The following is a 24,875-nucleotide window of genomic DNA, read 5'->3' as shown; positions in this document are numbered from 1 at the left end:
TAAAAGGCAAGAAGATCACCAATATGGTGAACCCCATCTGCAGTGACAAATGGATATCTCATCTGGAAAAACGAAATGCCGGGATTAGCAATAAGTCTCACTCTCCCACCTCTCCTAATCCTCCTACTCCTCCTTTTCGTGTCACCATTAAGGACCTACAATGCAGAATTAAGGAATTAAATTCCTCACGAGCTCCAGGTCCCAATGGTCTCTCGAATGTAGTGATGAAAAACAACTCAATGTTCTGGGCCAATCTGCTAAAAATTCTATTTGACAAAATCATGTCCGATGGACGTATACCATCATCTTGGCAAGAGGCCATCATCATACCTGTCTTCAAAAAGGGCAGTAGGAACGATCCTGAGAATTATCGATTACTATCTATGCTAGACTGTACCGGGAAGATGTTTGCTGCTCTCATTCTTAATGAACTGCAAAAATGGACTGAGGAGGTGGGCATTTTGGATCAATTCCAATGTGGTTTTAGGGCTGGCCATTCCACATCACACAATCTCTTCATCATGAATACCCTAAGCAATAAGGCTTTGATACGTACTAATCCTCCACTATATGCACTTTTTGTGGATTTTAGGGCCGCCTTCGACTCAGTTAATCGATCTCTCTTATGGGAAAAATTAAAGAATCTCGGCTGCCCCGCATCTCTGCTATATTACCTTGAATTGTTACATACAAATAACACCGTACAAGTTAGGCTGGATAACCAGGGGGCAGTGACTAAACCTATCCCCTTGAAGCGAGGGGTAAAACAGGGATGTGTGACGGCCCCCATTTTATATAATCTATTTGTATCTGATGTGCCTAATTGCTTCCTGGGGATAAACAACTGTCCCCCTAAGATAGGTTCTCACCACTGTCCCATACTGGCCTACGCGGATGACCTGGTGATATTAGACCACACTTTCAGTGGAATGCTCAGGTCAACCAATCAGTTATGGAGATATGCAGAATCCAACGAACTCACCATTAACCACAGTAAAACCAAATTAATGCTATATGCAGCAGGAAGGGTCGCCAGGCCTCGTATGATGGTGGGCCCAATTGAAATTGAATACACACTTTCATATAAATATTTAGGGGTTGAGTTCGATCATAAAGGAAACTACCATAGGTGTATTCAGGAACGTAGAACAAAAGCTGCCCAACTTTCAGCATTAATTTATAGATTTACATGTGAGCAATGCGGCTTCTCTATATGGGCAGCTCGCCAGCTTTACCTGCAATGTCTGGCCCCCATGGTCATATATGGTTTAGAGTCCCTGACCAATATGGACCTTGGTTGGTTACAACTTGTAGAGGGGAAGTTCTGGAGAAAAGTCCTTAGTCTCCCCCGATGCATTCCCATGGCTATGATTAGGCTAGAGCTGGGCTTTCTTTCTCTTAAGGCTATGGTTCTGAGGAAAAGGTTGGAATTCTACATCAGGTTCAACAACAGACCTACAAACAACCTCCTCAGGACCATTAAAGAGGATATTTCTACGGGCCAACAGATAAAACTTGAAACCCAGATTAACACTCTGATTGAAGAAATCAGTTGGTCCCCGGAGTGGGGTAGGGAAAATGAACACTTGATTATCAGTATGCGAAATCGCTTAAATCTATGGGATTGGCAGAGTAACTTTATTCATCTGAGACGTCTGAAAAGCTATGGCTTCATCACATTTATACTTTATACCTATATGAAGCCTCAGCTATACTTAAATCTATGCCCGTCGGACCAATTGAGGCGTTTTATACTACTCTTACGCTTCAATTATTTACCAGTTTTGACAGCCCGTGGCGCATCAATGGGCCTGACTACCACAGCTAGGTACTGCAGAATATGTGAGTTTATATCTATGCCGGAGACGGCATGCCACGTACTAACAAAATGCAGTAGGCTAAAAACGAGGTATATGAAATATCTGAAGGAATTTGTCCATGACAGTGATCAAATCACACACCCAGATTTTTGGAATCAATGTACTAATTCCCTAAACCCTAAACTGCACCTAGCACTTTTCCAGGTGTGGCGTGAGGCTACTACATATTTGAAAGCAAGCACAAGGGTGGCCATCCATATGCATAAGGGGTTTTACCTTTAGCAAATAGTTTTATAATATTTATCTAAAACTTTATTATGGATCTGATTTGTACAATTGTTTCTTCTTTGCCTCGATAGAACGATCGATCTGTGATGAATTTTATAGTGCCTATAATGATTTCCTTCTGTATATCTCAACTTATTTTTATAGTTTAAGTGTTTAATGTAATTTATGTGTAAAGTTTTTACATTTTGTATAAAACTGTATCACATTAATAAATCTTATCTTAGTTCAATTCCATTCCTCTTCTCAATTCAGATTTTTTGTGAGCTTCAACTTGAGTGTTCCCAAGAGACCCTGTGTATTCTTCCCATCCGACTTAGTGACTGGGGAACCCAGCTTTTTGTTTCCAACCAATGTCGTCTCAGGTTGAACTTCCAGAGTCCCATTTAGGGGTACAGAAGGTGTGACAGGCTCATGAAATGGTTCTGTAGGTGCTAAACTGATGTCATGTGCCTTCTGCTCCATACAGCGGTCTGATAGCATACAGACCGTAGGTCAATCTATCAGGGCGGAGATCTGGGTCTCCAGGTGTTCAAAGCACAATTTTACTTCAGTTAAGGTGGTAGTGTGAGCCCTCGCCTTCTCCCAGACGTTATCATAGAATTTCACAAACTAACTCAGCACTAGATTTAGCGCAGAGGTTGTTGGTGAGGTCATGCAAATCCAGTCGTCTGCCTCCTTGGTTGAGCCTAGGATTATCGTCTAGGGAAGAGGAGCTGGTCATGGAATTGTGATCCTACTGAGATTTTTCGATGATTGACATTAAGTCAGTTGGTGACCCCATAACTGAGGCAGGACATGTTTGTTGCATCAAGCTCTCACCATCTGTTGGGGGCTCCCGCACCATCACTGTCATCGGAGTGGGGTTGATTGTGTTGAAGAACTCAATCATGCTAAGGTCATGAACGTGGGAGATATCTACTATTGCTTGCATTGTTGGGAGGGCTCTTATTTCAGTACTCACTCCTGCTAGGGGAAAGAAGTCCGTAATTCTTTGCCCCGCTATGGGGGATCCCGGCTGGCATAACCCTGAGTACTTCCCACTGGGGGTGAGAGGCAGGGCTTCCCGGGCCTTGTTGTTTTTCACGGCTAGCCTCTGGCAGTAATGTTTCTTCTTTCCCAGGGTTTTTAGTTGCGCTTCAGCCAAGTTCTATAGTTCTATGTTGTTTCTTTAGAGGTTATGACACAGGAATGTGCAGTATTTGAATTCCTTACGCTAAAGACTGGGTCGTCTGTTATTTACGGCTGTTCTGGTCCCTCTTGAGCATTCCCTGTACTTCGGTTGGTCCTTGTTCCGTCCATTCCGGTCAGATTAGCCTTAGGAGGCAAGGAACTTTGGCGCCTTAACCCTGGGCGCGAACCAGTTAGGGGCATTAGGAACTTAGATGGAACTCGACCTCGGAATCGGCTCAACTCAGGGGTGCTCACATGGGAAAGGTAAACCAGGCCCTCAGCACGGGGGTCCCAAATAACCGGGAGCGAGACAAGGAGTTAATGATGGAAATATGTTCAGGGAACAAGTACAGGATAATTAGATGTTTCTGTTCCACCCCGTTTTGTTACAAGTGCAAAGAGTTAATGTTCAATATCTGTTCCACGTCTGCTACCGTTAAAGGCAGAACCAAGGAAAGGCTCAAAGGCTCTAGGCTGCAGCCACCCCTCAAAAAAGGAAGGCTAATGGTGTGTAGTTGAAGGGTTATGAACAGGGAACATACACCCAGAACACAGTTATTACCAGAAGTTAGCATTAAAGAGTTGATACAGTTATTACAGAGTCCTGTCCGGTCTTCTCTGGGGAGGGGAGAACAAACAAACCTGTCCAACTCTAAGACCCACAGACCTTAACTTAGGTGGAAAACAGTAGTGCACAAGTTTGTTTATGTGGGTATCCGGTTGATTAACCAGTGTCCGGCCTTACCCGTCAGCTGACCGTGACTATTGCGGGCCACATGTGGAACCTAGACCGGCCGCGTAGTAGAAGGCTGAAATTGGGGCTGGGCTTGCTGGAGCCTGCTGATGGGAGACGATCTGACTAATCAAACTCTGCTCGAAACTCTGGGAATGTTTCCGTGTTGCGGTCGTGTGTTTGGAGTCCTCGCTCCTCCCCAATGATATAGAAGGAAGACTGCCACATGCTGCTAGACTGCTAAAACTCTGCTCAAAACTCCTTGAGGGCACAGGGCCAGCCCCCACAGAGATCCCCTCCAGGGAGGGGCAGATTCCTGCTGCTTCCTTGGGAACGGGGGGAAAATTGAGGGTCTGACACAATGTTGCCATCTATGGGAAGCAGCAAGAACCACTGGGCCACAAGGGATGTAATCTTTGCTTGGGTAGGCCAATCAGCCCCCCCACTCCCACCCCAAGAAAATGCCAACGAGATGGCATAATGTTGTTTTGACCCCAGGGAAGGCAAAACATTACACTCCACATATAGTGGAACGCTGAAGAGTATAAGGGGGATGGCCCTGTGCCTGTGGGCCAGCCCTCTTAGTGTTCCCTCCAGGACGAGCAGGCCCTTGTTGCTTCCCTGGAGTGGGGGGGGAATTGCTGTTCTGGCCCCGTTTTGCCACCCCTAGGATGACCTTGGGGATGGGCTCTGAGGGTGGGCCAATCCGCCCCCCACCTTCACAACCAAAACATGCCAACAAGATGGCGTTATGTTGTCTTAACTTCTTTGGGGGCAAATGAGTGCAGCATTGGACCCATTTGACCCCAAGGAAGGCAAAACAACATAGGGCAATTTTGCCAGAGGCACACTTAAGGGCATCCGGGGGCTGGCCCTGTGTCTGTAGGGACTGCTCCCTCTGGAACATCCCAATGGGGGGCAGATCCTCTCTGCTTCCCTTGGGGGGGGGCAAAATTGAGGGTCTGGTCCCAATTTGCAAACCCTGGGAAGCAGTAAGGAGCACTAAGCCACCAGGGAAAAGATGTTGGGGCTGGGGGGGTGTTTCACCCATTGCAGTAACCCCAGCCGTCCTGGATCTATCGCCAAGCCACGTTAGAGTTTTTCCTCCAGGGAGTGATGGGGACCTTGCGAGGGCTCCCTGGGACCGGCGCTGTGCTCGGGGGCAATCAACCCATGTGCGAGGCAGACACCCAAGGCTGGGGGCACAACCCCCGGCCAAGCTCCAGCTGGGCTGCATTACAGCTCTGTGGTGGTCGACCCACATGAGACAGGTGCCCAAGCGCGGGAGCAGTACCCTCGGCTGCCCTGGAGCTCTGGCCATGTCACGTTTAGGCTTTTCCCTCCAAGGAGGGATGGGGACCCTGCTGGGGAGTCCTGGGATCACAGCTGGGCGTGGGGAACCGCGACCCACATGGGAGACAGGTGCCCAAGGCCAGGAGCAGTACTATTGGCTGTCCTGGAGCTCTGGCCATGCCAAATTCAGGCTTTCACCTCTGGGGAGGGACAGGGTCCCTGCCAAGTCATCCGATGACCGCTGCTGAGCATGGGTGCAATCTACCCACATGCAAGGTAGACGCCCAAGGCTGGGGCAGAACCGCCAGCTGTCCTGGAGCTCTGGCTGGGCTGAGTTACAGTTTTTCCCTCCGGGAAGGGATGGGGACCCTGCCGGGGAACCTTGGGACCGTTACTGCGCTTGGGGACATTCGACCAACATGGGAGACAGACGACCAAGGCCGGGGACATCACCCCAAACCATCCTGGAGCTCTGGCCTGGTTGCATTACAGGTTTTCCCTTCAGGGAGGGATTAGGACCCTGTTGCGCCTCCCTGGTACCGCCGTTGGACTTGGGGACGGTTGACCCACATGGGGAACAGATGCCCAAGGCCGGGACAGCACCCCCAGCTGTCCTGGAGCTCTTGCCGTGCTGCGGTATAGCTTTCCACTACGGGGAGGGATGGTGACCCTACTGGGGCTCCCTGGGACTGCCTGTGGACTTGGGGACGGTCAGACCTTTTTCTTTTCCAGCCAGGTAAGCGCACACACACATGTGAGGTACCTTTTTCGTTGGGACACCTAGGGGAATGTGGGAAGGTAGTACATATGTTGTTGCTGGCGCATTTCAGTGGTTTCCTGGTGGCAAATGTCTGAACATTTATTTTTTTCCCCTACATTTTGGACTTTGCCGGCCCTTGTGGGTAATACATTCTAGGGCGATTTGTGCAAGTCAGACCCTCTTTGGATTGCCACGCATGTCTTTTCAGAAATGCATAGGGTTCCTATTTTCCGTGGTGGCTGCGATACTCTAGGCCGAAATCTGTGGGTTGTCCACAAGACCAAATCTAGTAAAAATGTTGTCTTCCCAGGCTGTTTGGTGTACCAGAGGTTTAGCCTTTTCCCTTTGCGCCCAGGTCTGTGGACCCACACATGAGGTACCATTTTGGTTGGTACACCTGTAGGAAAGTGGGAAGGTAGGACATGTGTTGTTGCCCACATGTTTCGGTAGTTTCCTGGTGGCAAATGTCTGAACATTTTTTTCACTACATTTTGGCCTTGTGGGTAATACATTCTAGAGCGATTCATGCACGTCAGACCTCTTTGGATTCCCATGGGTGCCTTCTTTTCAGAAATACCTTGGGTTCCCTGTTTTACTTGGTGGCTGCGACACCACAGGCCCAAATCTGTGGGTTGTCCACAAAGCTAAATCCAGTCTTCCCCAGGGCGTTTGATGTACCAGTGGTTTAGCCTTTTCCCTTTACGCCGAGGACAGTGCACCCACACATGTGAGGTACCATTTAAATCGGGACACACGTGGGAATGTGGGTAGGTAGGACATTTGTTGTTTTTTCTTGCTTTTTATAACGTGTTTACACATTTCCTACTGCACTTTGTTACACAACTCTTCAATTTGCAAAATGTGACCTACATTTAGTGGCTGCTTTAGGCACTATACACTTTTGTAACTTGCGCAAGTCGCCTATCCTTCAAAAGGTCTGCCTGTGCTCTTTCAAACAATGTATGCTTGCCATTCTTTACCACATTCGTTTTCCTTATTTTTAAATGCCAAGTACATTGGTTTAGGCCGTCAGCTTCAAAATCCTGTGTACCATGGCTCAGTTTTTGGCTTGTGGTATTGCTTGTTTTGCGTAACATTACGAAAAATTTGTGATTTCCTAACTAGAAGAATTGGGGGAATCTAATGGTGCGTTGCTTTTCTCAATATTCACAGAAGCCATACTTATTTTTTGTGCGTCACCTTTCCAATTTTTTCCCCAACTATGGGAATTTTAGGTACAGAGTTGTTGCCCGACTTGCGCTAATGACCCCTTCCTCACCTTGGGGAATTTTGTCTACTTTTTAGAAATGTATGCCTTTCCGTGTTCTCATTGAGCTTTCCTACCCTCCTCCTACATTCCATCCAAGCATGTCCTATTAAAAGAAAAAAAATGTTTTTTTGTTTGTTTCACGGTTCTTGAAAGTTTGCAAACTGCAAACCATTTGTTCCTAGCTCTTATGAGAAATAAAAACACAGACTTCTTTGTACATCATTTTATTTGCATTTTCTGAAAAAACAAAAAATATGGTCATCTTTTTGTACCTTTCTCACACCCCCTACAGCAAATGACTAATCCTATGTGGCGTTAGGACGGCCTACATGTGGGAAGGAAAGGGTGCACATTTGGCCATGATATAACTTGTAAGAAAAGAGTTACAAGGGATTGAAAGAGACATACCGAAATGTCCAAAAAACGGCTCAGCACTCGGAGAGAAAATCTTCAACAGTTAAGGGGTTAATATTAATTACTCCAACACCTAATCTTCCTCCTCCTGCCACCTAACCCTCCTCCTGGGGAGAGCCTGTAGATGGTTGATACAATATGCATCATTATCAGGACAATTTACTAAGATTGATGCCCTTTGAACCCTCTTGCAGGAGGGAGGATTTCAGCTTCTTTTTTATTTAGGCGCATCATTAGGGTGTATGTTATCCTTATTACTGTGGACAGGGATTAGGAAGAGTAGGATTAGTGTCTTGACGCTAATTATTTCAGCATTATTCCCATAGTCTATTATTTCATTCATTGTGCAGCACTTTCGCGTTAGCCACAGGTTTGGATTTGATATTTCACGATTGACACATCAATTGTCCAATGTTGCATTAGCACTGTTTGCGGGTACTTCATGCATACAATCCTTGTCTCGGTCAAAAGGAAAACTCTCAGGAATACTGCCCATTCCACTGTGCACTTCATTCACTATGTGTCAAGGGCATTCAGAATGCAGTACCAATGCCTTCCGTCATGTTCGTCTGTAATGTCATACCATGCTAGTTAGATGTATTATCTGTAAGTTATAGATCACTGATGTAGGTATACATATAAGCATACAGCCAGACAAGACAGATTTTAAATACTTACGTATTTGGGTAGGTCAAGTGTGTGCATGGAAGCAGGATCAAGCAGTTTGGCACTACTTCAGAAAAGGCAGAAAAGGAGTGAATGCAGCTTGCCCATGGCTATTCCCCCACCTCAGCGCTCAGACCTAGCCCTACCCAAGTGAGTACACCCCAGCACCTTTCTTAATTACTAGATTCATATTTGTGGGACGAGCAGTGGAAAAACATTAGTCGAAATATTTTAAATCAATAAAGTAGAGGGCAATCAGACAATGCTGCATGTCTACATTTGAATAATATTAGCAGGACTCTCATGGAAATACAGCATGTGTAATGAGATAGGTAGATAAGGAAATAGAAAATGCTACCAATGCCTCAGATTTGCTAAGGGTACTTTTAAGTGATTATTATGTTTGTGAGCCATCTACTTCTAAATGAACATAAATCTTTTATAATTCTAGTTTGACGTTTTAAATCAGAGTCTTTAACTCACTGCAAAAACGTGTGCTTCGTCAGGACTCATCTTCGCAAACACAAGTATACTCATTGCACTTATTGGGTAAAATTACCTATATTTCCATGTTGTTTCCACACGTGGTGAAAATGTCATTAGTTGAAGGGTTGCTTCTTATTTATTGAAGGTAGATACTCTGATGACTACACTGTAGCCAGTGTTTCGAAGTATGCACAATTATCAATATATATATATCATGAATTACTTAAACAGAATATGAGGAAAAGAACCAATGTACATCAAACAGTTATGGCCAACATTGATGTGTTCTTTGCTAGTAAATAAATCTGCCCATGTCTAGCACAGAAAGGTGCAGAGCAGCCCATAACTACTAAACAGAATTCATATGGATGGAGGAAACTGAGTCACATAAAACCAGATACATTTGTCAAAGCTGTGAGCATAGGATCAGCCAGGACTCAGTTGCCTACCTGTCACTTGTGGCACATATGGCACAGACAACCTCTCCACACTGTATCCACTCCCACCTAAGGATTCTGCAATCACATTGGTCAGGAAAAACAAAATGTTGTCATGCTTCTTCAAAGACGCTGGAAGACTGTTGAGAGCAAAACGGAAAACATTTCAGATTGGGTAATGGAACATGGATCACTGTAAAACAAAAAAGAGCATACAAATTTGAAAGACAAATCAGTGCAGACATCATTTTTAGTTTGGGCTATTATTGTCAAACCATCTTTATCGTAAGAAGTACCCATCTGCCATCCATGCTGCATTATGTGTTTAAAACCTGCATAATCAGGAGGATAGGAGGATTTGCGGGGGGGGGCATGGCATGATGGCAAGGCTCGCCATCAGGAGGATGGCCGCCTAAGTGTCTCTGACGCCGAGAGGGTGGAAAGACACGATTTATCCCTCTTCCAACACCCTGCTAACGTGCGGTTTTCGGAGGGACGGATAACCCAGGGCCCAGGGCCTTGAGGCTGCTGCCAGTTGAAATTGCTACTATGAAGGTGCCCGCGTTCAGCGGATTGAGCAGTGCTGGAGGCGGCTTGCTGGGACGAGAAAATGGTGGCCCCGGTCCGGTCCCGGAGCGGATGGGTGTCAGCCCTGCGGCTCCAGCTCTGGATCGATGTCTGATGTTGTGTACGCCTTACGACCCGCTACGCGGTGATGTAAGGCGTCAATAAAATAAAGGCCCCGCCCCCGTTACGCGAGGGCAGTTCCGGGCGAGCTTCACACCAGAGTGTCTGCGTCTTATCATTGCTCCCGCCGGAGCTGCGCAGCGAGGCCCTGGCGACCTGGGCCCCATAAATCCTACGGCCTGCCGACGCATCGGCTGAGGCCTGCGACTGAACACTTGTGACGAGATAACGGGATACGCTGCACGCAACGCCCAATCAATAAAGCCCTCAGCACGGGCACAATTTTTGGTAGCACGTTAGGGGGGTTCATCCCCAATAAAAAAAAAAATCTTCTCAATAATGATGACAGCATGAGAGAAGCTCCCAGCATCGCCCACATGAACATCCTTGCAGCGCATGGCACCAAGGGGGCCACCACAAGCTGGCCAACGTCCGGATGAACCAACCGCCTGCCACCTGCTACATGACCTCCCACAGGAGTTAAGCACCTCATGGGAAAGGAAAGAAATATCGGACATCAACTGGCCACAAAAGGTGAGGGGTATTCCATGCACGTGGGCAGAAAGAGTAACCAGGTCACAGGAAAATGGCTACAGGCCGCTCCACTCCAAGGCCCGGCACACCATCGAGAATGGCAGCCAACCTTTCGCCATCCACGCAACAAACGCACTCGCAAGGAGGGACGCCGTTGGCGCTTTGCCCATTCGACCCACAAATCGACCCCTCCTCTGTCTGTCCCCGGTGGCAGCTGTGGATCCAGAAATTCGAGATGGCCATGGATTGCAAAGACATTACCACATCTCGCAAAATGAGGTCACACCTTCTCCTTAATGTCGGGGATGATGTTCTACGCATGGCGATAGCAGATGGCTCCGACGTCTACCAACAAACCAAAGACGCTCTCACGGCCCACTTTTTGCCCCAGCTGAATGCAGACTATGAAACATTCATCTTCTGTACCACCATCCAGTCCGAGGACGAGACACTTGACGCCTATCACACCAGACTACGGAAACTGGCAATCTCCTGCGAATTCGCTGACGTCGAAAAAGAAATCCGATGCCAGCTCATCAATGGGATATACTTGGAGAAGCTGAGGAGAATGGTGCTAAGTGAAAAAGGCCTATCTCTGACCAGAATCCTGGAACTCGGGCGCCAGAGGGAATTGTCACATGCCAGAGCAGAGCACATGGGCACGACCCTGCAGAAACTTCAACAGGCACTAACGATGGCGACAGTGGCTCAAATCACAAACGCCAATACACGAGGGACAAGGCCAGCGGCAACAACATCCCCCCCGGTGGCAACCAAGAACCCCGGGACCCACTGAGTATGGGTGGTGCGGAGGACCTCGCCATGGGAGACGGAATTGCCCGGTCCAAGGCACGTGTGGTGCATGTGGCAGAAAAGACCACTATGCGAAGGTATGCAGATCGTCTGGGCCACCCCAATACCCCCAAACGTCTCAAGGCAAAATCACGGGGAAGAAGAAGAAACAAGACCGTGCCTGCCGAGTTGAGACTGTCAACTAGTCAACCGACGAGGAAGGGGACAACGATGCGCAACCTCAGAAGGAAGCAGCAAACGAGCAATGGAGAAAAGTGAAAAAGGTATACCTGGTCTCCGCACTGGACTATGGAGGCGCGGCGCCCGCGAAAAGACTGAGAAGATGCCAATGCGTGGTGGCCATTCAAGGCCAAGAAACGCAGATGACCATAGACACCGGGGCATCCGTCAATGTCATGCCAATGACCGCATTCAAGAAACTACGACCCCCACCAATCCTGAAAACAACGGACACGCTGCTGTTTGCATATGGGTGCAAAAATCCTCTGCCCATAATAGGACAATTTCGAATGACCCTTAGTAGAGTTGACAAGTCACTGCAGTCTAAAATCTATGTCGTGAACGCAGGAATTGAGTGTTTACTGAGTGGAGACACAGCGAAGGACCTGGGGCTCATAAGTTTCATCTGTGAGGTAACAGATACACAGGACATTAACAGCATTCTGGGGAAATACCCGAACCTCCTAAAGGGAATTGGATGCCTAAAAGGAAAGTCCATCAAACTTCACATTGATGAGTCCATTAAACCGAGAGCAGTACGCCATCGAAGAACTCCGTAAGAAAGCAGGTTGAGAAGGAACTCCAGGCACTTGAGAAAGCAGGCATCATTGAAGAGGTGACCGGACCAACACTGTGGGTGTCACCCATGGTCGTAACCAAGAAACCCAAACAACCGGGCAAGGTGATTATTCAGGGGTGAGCTTCCTCTGGAGGTGGATCAGGCCCAATATTTGAGAGAAGCGCTGTTGCTGAGTCCATCTGATGAGGATCGGGAGGCTCTAGAGGTGTCCATCACATCTCGGGAAGTACTATGGGCAATTAAATCCCTGAAGAATAAGGCCGGATGGATTCACGGCTGTCTTTTATAAGAAGTTCTGTCAACACTTGGCTCCCCCTTTGTTTGATCTCTTTAACTAATGTGCGCACTCCGGTGGGGTCGCTCCTTCCATGGGAATCTCCACTACGGTCCTGATGCCCAAGCCGGGCAAAGACCTGCTTAACCGCGACTCGTATCGCCCCATTACCCTCACAAATATAGACTCAAAAATATACTCAAAAATCTTGGCCCACCGCATGACTGAGGTCCTTCCTGACCTTATAGACAGCGAACAGACAGGGTTCAATGTGGGCCTTCGTGCGCGTGATAACATGCAGCGAATCCTTAGCTTGTTGGAAGTGGATAAATGATTGGATGTAGATTTGGGCATAGTGGCACTGGATTCCCACAAGGCTTTTGACAGGGTGGACTGGAACCATCTTTGTGGGGTCCTGACACGGTTCGGGTTTGGGCCAAGATTCATCAGCGGTCGATGGCGATCTATCAACACCAACCTACTAGTCTTAGGGTTAATGGGGCTGTGTCAACTAGATTGTCAATCACTAGGGGGGCGAGGCAGGGCTGGCCATTATCACTGTTGATCTTTGCCTAGTACATGAAACCATTTGCCAGCCGTCTGAGGACTAATGGGGCGATTGCGGGTGTTCGGGTTGGGGAGGAGGTCCATAAAATATCCCTTTATGCAGATGATATCTTGCCCATCTTGAGTAATACTCGATCCTCTTTAGCTGAAGTGCTGCAGGAACTAGACGGCTTCGGCTGAGCTTCTGGGTTCAGGGTAAACTACACTAAATCGCATGGGTTGGATGTACCCTTGAGGCCACAGGAAAGGAGTATGATCAGAGCTCTAGTTCCTATAAGGTGGACCTGTGAGACTATCCCCTACCTGGGGTTCCGCATCCCTTGTGAGACTTCTGAGGGCTACCGGGCTAATTTGCCATTGTTATTCCAGATGTTTGCGGAATACTTGTTGAGGTGGGGACGCCAGGCGATTTCCTTGTTTTGGGCGCATCTTGGTGGTCAGAATGAAACCGATTCCGCGCCTGCTATACGTATGCTCGGCGCTGCCAGTGAGGATTCCTGACCCAGATTTTCAGACACTCCAGAGTAGGATTTTTAAATTCATCTGGGGTAATAAGTGAGCCAGAATATCTAGAAAGGTTCTGTTGAGACCAATGAGGGTGGGCGGTATGGGGGTCCCTGATGTCTTTCGTTACAATTTAGCCGCACAGCTATCTCACACCTTCACTTGGGATGACCGTTCCTTACAACCAAAATGGAAATAATCGAGCAAGCCCAGTCGACGGTAGACTTAAAACACTCACCTTACATGGATGGAAGACACTCGAGGCGAGAGTGGGTTTTCACCTTATTGGGAACTACAAAGTGCTCACTTTACTATAAGTGAAGAGCTCCCTGTAAGTGGGGAGTGTCAGTGGGGATGGGCTGCCTCTCGCCAGTGTGCAACAACCCAAGCTTTCAACCGGGGCAGGACAGTGAGGGCTTTGGGAGGTGGGAGAGGGGGGCTTATCGCACATACATCAGCTTTACAAGGAAGTGTAAGAACACCTTTACTCTGCCAGTAACGGAAAGCTTGCACTACGCTCAACTGCGACACTGGGCTTCCCAGCCACTCACAAACAAAGCGGCTAACAGACCTCTGTCTGCCCTCGAGTTAACACTTCAGGGGTGTCTCTTGCGGGGGTCGAATCTCAAAGTTGTACAAGCTATTGGATACAGGTGATCCGGTGGTGCGCCTACCGTACATGGCTAAATGGGAAGCTTAACTAGGGGGGCACATTGACGATGAGGGATGGCTGAAAATATGGGGAAGGATGCTTAAGTCCTCCAGATGTGTAACAGATAGAGAATGCTCCTATAAGTTTTGCTACAGGTGGTACCTCACTTCAGAAAACTGCATCACATCCATAAAGACTATTTCGCCACTTGCTGGTGGGGCTGCGATGCTCGGGGCTCCTATTTCCATCTGGTGTGGTCGTGCCCCAAAGTGGGTCTCTTTTGGAAGGCAGTACTCTCCAAAATAAAGGACATTACAGGGTTGTCACTCTCCATGGATCCACGGGTGGTAATACTGGGAGACACGAACTCAGGGCGGTTTCCCCTTACTGTCTCCCTGGTCACACTAATTGGGTACTTCCCCCTGGCGGTGAAACTGACCATAGCTCGAAACTGGAAATCCATGAGGGCCCGGTGGTCCAGATATGGTGTGTTAAGATCTGGGACATTCTGGTGGCTGAGAAAATTACCGCAATATGTGAAGCTCTCTTGGGGTGGGGAGGCGAGAGGGTTAAGGTGGGTTACTTTTTAAAGCACCACAATGTCTTACATTTAAAAAGGTATTTCAAACCTAATACATGCTCTTATTGAATTCATTTAAATAAGTAAACTATTTATGCATCTCTTTCGCAGGTGGTACAGGCTTGTGGCCTATCGTGCGTTCACATGGTGGATTCATGGAAGATTGGGACTCCATGTTCGACGAGTGATACCTGCCTGTGTGGTTCAAGCCATTTGTGACAAATTCCCAAGGGACTCTGGACAATACAGCAGATTTATGCAGACAGTCCCTAGACCACAGCAGTACAATTTGCGGTTTGTCATTGCAACCCACTTTACAAAACATCAAATGAAAAACTGATCGTATATGAAAAGTTGTTGCAAAGTATTTGTAACTAACCATCACGTACATAAATATAAGAAGATTGTGAAAGATAGGTGTGCTTCAACAGGTTTACGGGCCTATTGCGCTGCCCTCATCCGCATCCATCCCCCATGTGGGATCAATGGCAGTTCGCACCTGTGCCCCTGTGTTCGGAAGGGAGCTGGCTGGGTGGGAAGGCTCAAGGTGCAGAACACAATGTACACCTCAAAGGGCTCTTGACACAGAGACCATTGACCACATGGCCAGCCCAGACCCAGTGTCTGCAGACTCCCCTTTGAAGACCCTGCCCTTGCAATCAACATATGGCTGTGTCCTTTGACTGTGTTCCGGGCCTATTGCGCTCGCATTATCAACATGCATCCATCCCCACTCTGCCATTGATGGCAATTTGCATCTGTGGCCGCTGGTTGGCAAGGGGGCTTCTCTGGCGGGATGGAGGAGGTCCAAATTTGACATATAGGCCCGGTGGGTCTGAACAAACACGTCAGAGATTCACATACACACGCACTTCTGGAAGCCTTTATAAACACTGTTGAAGTTACCCAGAAAACATCTCTGAAATCGACTAGGGATATCACCATCTATCCACGTTTCCTTGCTTGCTGAATCGGCTCATCTGCTCTTCCAACTAATGGTTAGTCAACTTTTATTATTGTTTTCTTTTGTGTCAATGTTATATGTGCTGCCACTTTCTATTGCATTATACTCAATGTACACACCATTCTCAATTTAATATATGTAAAATGTCTACACCATTATCAACCATCCTTTGTACTTTTAATTTTATAACTAACTCATGGCCCACTTGATGTATACCTACTCATAACTTTCAGTGTTATGGTGATGACACTCGGCTCTCTTTCAGGCTCACCCATTCAGCCTTCTCTACTACCTCTATCCTTCCTGGGTGTATATCCGTTATTCGTGATTGGCGCATCTAAAATAATGTCTGCCTCATTACCATTAATACAGGGATCATTTTCATTGGGACCCCCTCTCCCGCTTTCAATCTCTTATTCTGCACGCACTCCTTGGGCCCCCTACTTTTGCCTTCCGGTGATGCAAAAAACGTAGGTGTCATCTTCGATTTAACTCTTCTTCTCTCCTCACATCACAGAGCGTGTCAAGAAGGACCACTAACAACTGCACCTCCTCAAAGGTCTTCCACCTTTTCTCACTTTACCCCAGTAGCTGACTGTTTTTAGAGCCCTGGTTCTCGCCAGGCTGGACTATAACAGCCACTTTCTCAATATGCCGACCTCTACTCTTCGCCCTGTGCAACTAATCCAGAAAAGGACTGCTAGACTTATCCTTTTCCTCAAGTTCAGGCACCCTATCTCGCCATCCCTGAATTTTCTCCACTGGTTCCTGCTGACTGCAAGAATAAAGTTGAAGACCCTCTGGGGACTTTTCTCACTTCCTTGCTAACTTACCCTCATGTTCAGGTATCTGTGGCCTCTGGGTTCGCGGGGGTGTCCCCCTGCAGCCTTACCAAAGGAGGCAGGGGACAAGAATTTCTCAGGCCCATGTTTTCAATGAACGGTCAAAACGGTGGGCCGAGCAATTTTACAGCGGGCAGTCTGTCCGCGAACAAAATGTTTGCGGGCAGATCGTATACATCCATTCCTTGCACTGTCTCCAGGCATACCGCACACTTAAGGGCTGTAACTTGCACAATCTGAATGTACCATGCCTTGAAGATCGTCTACCTGCTTTTCCCTTGTCTCCCCTTCTTGCATGGTTGCGATTCAATGCACTTGGAAAAATGGCAGAATCGTCGTCAGACCTATTTGCTGTTATCTGCACTTTTAAGTGTACTTGTGCCATGCACTTACTCTGCCTAGTGTAGACTTGTATCATTCAGAAATTAAAGGGCTCTAAATGACTGTTTTTTCCCCTTGTTCTATCCCTCCTTGAGCAATTTGAAACACTTGCTTTGTGTAGAAGCGCTTTACAAATAAATAATACCAATACAACCCTACAACCCCCTGCCTTCTTTCACTTACACAGAGCCGCTCTGCTCTGGCTGAAGTTATGTAGCCCTGATCCCACTTCCACCTCTCCCTTCCACCTGTAATTTGCATTGTTGCACTTAAACGATCCGAGCTAGTAGTATTTTTTTCTGGTCTTCCCCCTTTCTTCCTTCCATTGTATTATGACCTCTAGATACCCTTGTGTACAGACGCGTTATATTTGACATATCATATCCTCCGATCACATAACCTTAGTGAGTATTGCTTCCAAATGTAATGTTTCCTAGTCCATGTTTTCAACGCATGTTTGCCGTACTACTCAGTGCCACATTTGGACATCAAAATCGTTATTTATTTTTTTAACAGGTCTTAAGGACAATGCAAAACTGCCTTTATGTATCCTTTTCTGTGGCCCCAATGTCAGCCATGCCAAAATTGAAAGTACAGTCCTGCACGTCTTTCCGAAGGATATCAATTTAGTAAAGAAATGGCTGGCCAACTGAGTTTCCAATGTCCGAGATTGAAAGCAGAGCCAACGGCTGACTTGAGGGGCAATTGATTCCGCGTCTGCAGCATGCACTTTGCTGAAGAGATGTATGAACAGTCAAAGTTCACTAAAAAGGGTCGCTCCAGACGCCATCGCAAATTACTTCCCAATGCAGTTCCAACTGATTTTCAACACACGCTGAACCAGGAGAGCAGTGCAAGGGGAGCAGATTTGTTTTAAAGTATTGCACCATTTTATAGATTTTTTTTATATAGTATGTTTTTCAAAACATCATAAAATACATTGAACTAGTCTGTGAACATGTAAAAGAAATTATAAGTTACTCACCGTAGTGACTAACATACTCTTAGTCCCCTTTCCTCCATACTACATAGGTGTCCCTTCCTAGGGACGGGAGACGGAAACCTTTTCACCAGAAAAACCCTTCTTTCACTTTAAATTTAGAGGCGCGCGGGGGCGCAGCCCTGGGAGAATGTGCTACCTTGACTCTGCACACTGGCGCCACACCTCCGGCCTGATTGACGCATTGACAATATTTGACACTGCCTAATGACACTAGTTTTATTAGGGGGGGAGGATGGAGAGACGTATGGAGAAAAACAACAAAGCTGTCTTAATGGTAACCAGTCTGATGTCCGCGGATGCCATTGGCATGAAGGGTTTGTGTGCCAAGGCACCCAACACCACATTGAGGGCCCACACTCGGTGTGGCTTCTTGATGGGCGGGTAGAGCCTGGATAAGCCCGCCAGATGTTTCTTGACGATCGGGTTGGAAGAGGAGAAGACCTCCTCCTCCGAATTTCTGTAGGCCCCTGTGGCTTCCAGATAGGTGCGACGTGTACACCTGAACAGCCGAGTACGTGAGGTGTGCCAAGAAGGAGAGCACATCATCCATGCTCCATTTACTTTAGTATTGGCTCCTGGTAGCCTGGCTCCTGGCGCCCTGAATGATCTCCAGGTCAGTCCGAGATAGGCTCAGGTGCTTGAGGGTGATTTGCTCTGGAACCACGGTGCCAGGGCTAACTTATGAGCCACAGGGTGTAGGACCCCTGCCCCCTTGCTGGGACAGGAGCTGTGCTTGACCCAGCGGAAGGTGAATGGGTGGCCGGTCCGCGAGGTTGAGCAGCTCGGAGAACCACTGTCTCACCAGACACCAGGGAGCTATCAAAATGATTCAGGGGTGACAGGCTTCTTTTATCTTGCTGATTCCCCTGGGGGATCAGGGCTGTGGAAGGAAAGGCATAGGCTGTCATGCCCTCCCATAGAATCTGAGAGGTGTTGCCAAGGGAGCGAGGGCCCCACCGCTGCCAAGACGTTTCTCAACGATCGGGTTGGAAGAGGAGATCCCAGATGAGGCCCAGGAAGGTGAGGCTCTGCGAGGGCTGCAGCAGAGACTTCTTGAGGTTGATAGTAAACCCCAGTTCGTGAAGTGTGTTCATGAGTGCGGAGGAAGTGTGGGTAAACCCCTCCGGAGACCTCGCCCTGACGAGCCAGTCGTCCAGTTACGGGTCGACATGGTGGCCCTGGGCCCTGAGGAGGGCTGCCACTGCAATCATGAGTCTGGTAAATACCCTGGGGGCTGAGTTGAGGCCAAAGGGTAGCACCTTGTACTGGAAATGGCAGCCCACGATCCTGAAACGTAGAAAAGAGCGATGTGGCTGCCAAATCGGGACGTGTAGGTAGGCGTCCTTCACATCTAGAGAGCACATCCAGTCTCCCTTGTCAAGTCTCTTTGCAAGGAGTGCTGGCATAACCATCTTGAACCTCTGAAGAGGGAGGGAGAGGTTGAGGGTGGCTAGGTCCAACACAACTCTCAGGTCAGCATGGTTCTTATCCTGTATGGTGAAAATCCGGGAATAGAAGCCTAATTCTCTCTGGGAGGTTGGGACTTCTTCCACTGCCTGGCTCTCGACAAGGGACTGGATCTCTGCCAACAGAGTTGCCGTCCCAATCTGTGGGAGTGGAGGAAAGGAGGGAGGAGGGAGAAGAGGGAGGTATTGATACACAATACCCTGTGGATAGTACAGAGAGGATCTGAGGGTCCGCAAAGTTCTGGTGCCAAAAATGCATGTGAGAGCGAGCCTGCCACCCACCGGAGACACGTGGAACCGAAGGGACGCGTCATGCTTTCTTTCCTTCGGAGGCTGCTGTTGAGGAGAGGGACTGGAAGAAGCCCCCCCTTTGTTGTTTGCGCCGGTGCTGACTCGGCGAGCAGTCAGGCTGTCTCGACCTCTGTTCCTGGAAGCCCCGGAACAAGCCGAACGACCGCCCCCTATCGGAGCATTGATGCGACTGGGTGTATGCCTTGGGCGTGGACTTAGGATAAATAAAGACTTTGCAGTCTGCAAGCTGTTCTTTTTATCTAATTCCTCGTTGGGGGTAGAGTGAAAGAAGTAACTATCCTCGAATGGAAGGTCCAATATGCGATCCGGGGCGTCGGGGTTAAACTTAGTAGCCCGAAGTCAGGCCGTTCTTCTCATGTCTGTGGTGATGCAGATGACCCGGCCAGATATATCGATGTGGGCCACAGTGGACTCCATGATTTCCTGCACTACCAGCTTGGCTTCTCCTAGACCCGCCTTGAAGCATGCCTGGCTCTGTGCCAGAAGTTCTGGAAGGAAGTCCGCTATTTCTCGGCAAAGCCTCTGGTTAGCAGCTGCCAGCATGGCGTTGGAGTACAGTTTCTTCCTGTACGCCTCCAATATCTTCTCCCCCTTGCCTAGCAGCGCCGAGGACGAGATGGCTGAGGACGACTGAGGCTTAGAGTAGAGTGACGCTGCAGGAATCACTGAAGAGTGCGGCTGAGGGAGTGCCAATAACGAGAGTGTATCCTCCTCCATCTGTCTATGCTTGGCATTGAGGCGCCGATTGACAGGTTGGGCTGAGTGTGGCTTGAGCCACCCCTTCTTGGCCAGAGCCACAATGTCCTTCTGCATCCAGATACCCGTCTTGGTAGGGGGTCTTAGGGTGAGGACCTCTGCCAAGACCCCCTCCTCAGGCTTGGGTTGAGGAAGACCCAAATATTCTACCAGCCTGTCATGAAGGCGAGTGTCCGGCTGGTCCGGAGCGGATGGAGGAGTGCTGGGAGCTGTGTGCTGCGGTGTGGGGACCGGAGCCGGAGGCTGCTGCAGAGGCTGTTGTGGAACTGCCTGAACTGGGGGAGGCAGGGGTAGCCGGGGCTGCGCTGGGGCCAGAGGCGCCAGAGCCATGGGAGGAATGACTACCGGAGGGAGCAAGCACCTGATTGCATCTAGCAGGATGGCCCCCATCTGGGGGGTTCGCATCAGCATCAGGAACCTTTCGAAGAGGAGGCTGAAGAGGTGGCAGGCGACATTGACAGAGTGGCTGGGTGCTGCTGGGGCTGGAGCACACTCGGCCTCGGTTGCAGGGGGAACCTGCACTGCACTGCTGATGCATAAACTGTAGGCCACGTACCTGGTTGACACCAGTCCCACCTTGAAACCAGTTTGCATGCCTGCTCTGTTCCTATGAGCAGCCATTGTCGAGCTGCGTGCCACGTTCCAAAGTCATGGCATGGCTCCCTGGGCCACTCTCCTCCAAGGCTCTTGGTGGTGGAGCGAGAGACTTACCCTGCACCTCAGGCCTAGGCCTGACAGGCATATTGACCTTGGTGGGGTCGCCATAGTGCTGCGTGAAGGAACCCCTCAGACATTGAGCCGGTACTAGGCTGTAGCCCCTCGGGTGTACACCCGGTAGAAGAATCTTGCGGTCCCTCAGCAGTGTGCCCAGAAGGATCCAACGACCCCTCGGCCATGAAGCCGGTAGCTGGACTAGCCTCAGTGTGTGTGCTGGTACCAGAACCCGAGAGGTTCCTCCCACTGTCGTGTTTCCTCAGGAAGGAGTCGCCCTTACAGGTGAGATGGAAAATAGCGGACCTCCTTTGGGCCTCGATCTCTGTCTGACGAAGTTCTTCAAGTCCTCTGGAGGCGACCTCTCAAAGAGCTCCATCCACCTAGCTAGCCTGTCTTCAGTGCGCGTGGAGTCAATGCGTTGCACGCGGTACAACCTTCCTAGCCGTGGTCGGGGCCAAGGAAGCAGAGGCAAAGAGCGTGGGGGTCAGATGTAGGGAAGAGCCCCTCACAAGCTGAACACCTGCTGAAGCCTGCTGAAGTCGACTTGCGCCGGTGGGGGTGGGGGGGGGGGTTCAGCATGACGCCAGAGGACCAAGTACCTAAATGGCAGATAAAAGACAAAGATAGAAGAAGAATCCGGGGAAGGGCGTGTGGTATTACATGGCAGGGCCAAACCCAGCAGCGCGGGTGAAATCGGCCCGTTCCTGTCGATGCAAAAAAGGGGACTGGGGTGTGGCACAAGTGGGCGGAGTCAGGGTAGCGCATGCTCCCAGGGCCGCGCCCCTGTGCGCCTCTAAATTTCAAGGGGAAGAAGGGTTTTTCTGGTGAAAAAGGTTCCGTCTCCTCTCCCTAGGAAGGGATGCCCATGCAGTATGGAGGAAAGGGGACGGGATGTAAGAGTATGAAGGTTTTGGATTTTATGTGGAATATTTCAATTTACATTTTACTACACAAGTTTACTTCGTGGCACAATGTACTGTGGTTTTCACATTTATAACTGTCGATTACCTTGTGTATCCCTTGTTTATGGATAAAATAAAAGTTCAGAGCAATTCGAGTAATTTTTTGCTAACTATCCTTCACATTCGACTATACAAGACATTTCTTTTTTTAAGTGCATAGCAACCCAGAAATATGTCTAAGAGGCTGGAACTTCAACACATACTATTCTTGTACAGAAACCATTCTGGAGGATTAGGTATGACAAGTGATAAATTATTGAATTATATTATTTATTTATTTGTAATTGCAATACTATCTGCAAAGTGCAAAGCATTAGCTCAACAACCTTGATGTATTTCTCACAGAAACAAATGCCACAGTAAAAGTTTGTATAATTATAACTGTGGTTAAAATGGTCTTTACAGAGTTCCGGGATACAGTGATAGGTCTGTGAAATCTGAGACTCCTTGAAAATGTTACATTGCGTCTTTTATAAATAGGTAATTTTGATCAATGTGTTCAATACCATGTCTGTCTTTACCAAGGTGATGCCTATGGAAGTGCAGACCGTTACAATGGAGGAAACCACAGACACTTCCAACATCCACATGGTGAGGCCGAGTGACAAACATACATTATCGCTTTTGATGTGGTCTAATTTATAATACAAATGTACACTGGCTATTAAGCAATGGTGTGAATATACGTATCAGTTAAAAGAGATGGAATGAACATCTAGCACTATTCCACAGTCAACAGCAACCGCACTCAACATTCAAGTATTGTTTTGAGAAAGTCAAAATTTTCAGCAGGTTTCCTCACCTGGGTTTTATGATGTGTGCTGGGGGCCAAAGCAGGTGCACTTTGAGGTGATCTTCGAGTCCTGATGTCTCGAAGATAAGGTTGAGCCTCTCTAGTAGCTACAACATCTACTGAATGAGACCGCAAACAGAATGACCCACGGAGCGACTGCCAAAATAGCAGAAGAAAAACCCTACAATGAGAAGGGAAAAACCTGCGGTCCATAGAAGAACAGGACTTGAATGAAGATCTTCAATAGCCGAGTTTGGAATTCAGGCAAAACTCCAGAGATAAGTCCAAGAGAGTTGCAGGTATCTGATAAGCAGTTTCGGAGAAAGACAAGAAAGCAGCAAAAGGCACAGAATCTGATGGCTTGGGGAGAGCAAAAAGGCAGGCAATAGCATAGAACGGAGCAAGGCAAAGTGGAAAAAAAGGAAGGCTGAGCAGGGGGGGGGGACGGGCACTCACAAGCGTTGAGCTGGGATTGGATATATTCCATTGAGATGCGAGGCAATCAGTACGAGCACGGCATAAATCTTGGATGAATCCGGAAACACAAGAAAACAAAGATGGCCACTCTGTGAAACTGGATTGTAAGGTGGTGCTTGTAGACGCCATCTTTGAAAGGTTTGCACTTGTATATGAAAACAGTGACCAAGGACAATGAAACCCGACGGATAACTATCCTTCAGATGCAAGTATAAAAAATATGCATTTGTTCTAGTGCATAGCAACTGTGAAATCTGTCTATGTGGCATGTAGGCATCTATGTAAATATCGTCCAATATTAGTTTAAGTGTACATTTTGTTAATTTTCCTTTTACATCTTTATTATTTCTATTAATTTGATATAGGCGGAGTCTGGAACTTCAGCAACGTACTATTCTTGTACTGCAACCGTTCTGTTAGATGAGGCATGACAAGTGATTAATCATTGAATTATATTTACATTTTTGGGATGGAATTATCAATACGGTCTTCAAATTGCTAAGCATTATCTCACCAACCTCTACGTACTCCTCGCAAATGAATACGCCAATTGAAGAAAAACAGTATACAAACATAATTTTTACTGAATTATAGACACTTTGAATAACTGTATGCTTTTTGTTCATGAACATTATCTGGTTGTTTCAAAATAAAAATGGCTATTCAAAAAAATGTCAAAGCATCATTTAATGAATATGTTTTGTAGGATGATCAGACAGCAACTCCTGGCAACATCGCTGAAGTTTATCAGGTACACTTTCGAATCTGTCTTTTTTAAATGTTACATATACACAAAGTTACAATACATTTCCATAATAATGGCAAAATTGTAAACAGCCGATTAACCGTATCTTTTGTAAAAATTTTAAGAGATATTGTAAGGTGGACAATCATTAGATGAACTGTCTCAAGATTTAGTTTGTGAGATCAATGATTTTAATTTTACATTGTTTAACAATTTAATCATTTTTGTTGAATTTGTTATGTTTAAGGAATGTACAGTACTGAAGAGGTCGAAATTGAAGATACTCATGGCACTGAGGTTTACATAAGATATTTATAAATTTCAAGTTATCATTTATAACATTCATGGAATTTTTTTTACATTTTCGTAGGTTTAGCTGAGTGAAATTGGTTACTTGTATATATGTGTCTATGAATGTAGCAGTTGAAGAGCAAAATGCATGGTTGATACAATTTCAAAATGTTTTTCAGCTTGGTCTTGTGGTCGGCACATCAGAATCGAATGTTACAAGGAAAATACAGAAAATAATCGTAAATAAAGAATTTTGTTTAATCTAAATCCGTTACTTATGATGTATTGTGTGATTTTACATTTTGAGGGTGTAATTCCTATATAATGTATGTGTACAAGAAAATAAGCATGTTTCTTTTCATCCATTAGAGACCTCGGAAGGAGAGGAGCATGAAGATGCAGACAACAACACAAACTAATGT

The 24,875-nt window shown here is 47.4% G+C and overlaps 1 protein-coding gene across 4 annotated transcripts in view; it reads right to left on the bottom strand.

The window, feature by feature from the left end:
* Positions 1-24,875, bottom strand: part of EFR3A (EFR3 homolog A) — a 1,818,520-nt gene that overhangs the window by 338,157 nt on the left and 1,455,488 nt on the right. For all 4 annotated transcript variants that reach the window (XM_069621641.1, XM_069621640.1, XM_069621642.1 and 1 more), the window contains one exon: positions 9,350-9,477. In XM_069621641.1, coding sequence (XP_069477742.1) covers positions 9,350-9,477 — 128 coding nt within the window. The remainder of the gene's footprint in view (positions 1-9,349; positions 9,478-24,875) is intronic.

The sequence above is a fragment of the Ambystoma mexicanum genome, chromosome 5q, assembly GCF_040938575.1.
Source record: "Ambystoma mexicanum isolate Mex_15411 chromosome 5q, UKY_AmexF1_1, whole genome shotgun sequence".
In the NCBI taxonomy this organism is placed as follows: domain Eukaryota; kingdom Metazoa; phylum Chordata; class Amphibia; order Caudata; family Ambystomatidae; genus Ambystoma; species Ambystoma mexicanum.
This window is presented reverse-complemented; position numbering and strand designations above follow the sequence as displayed.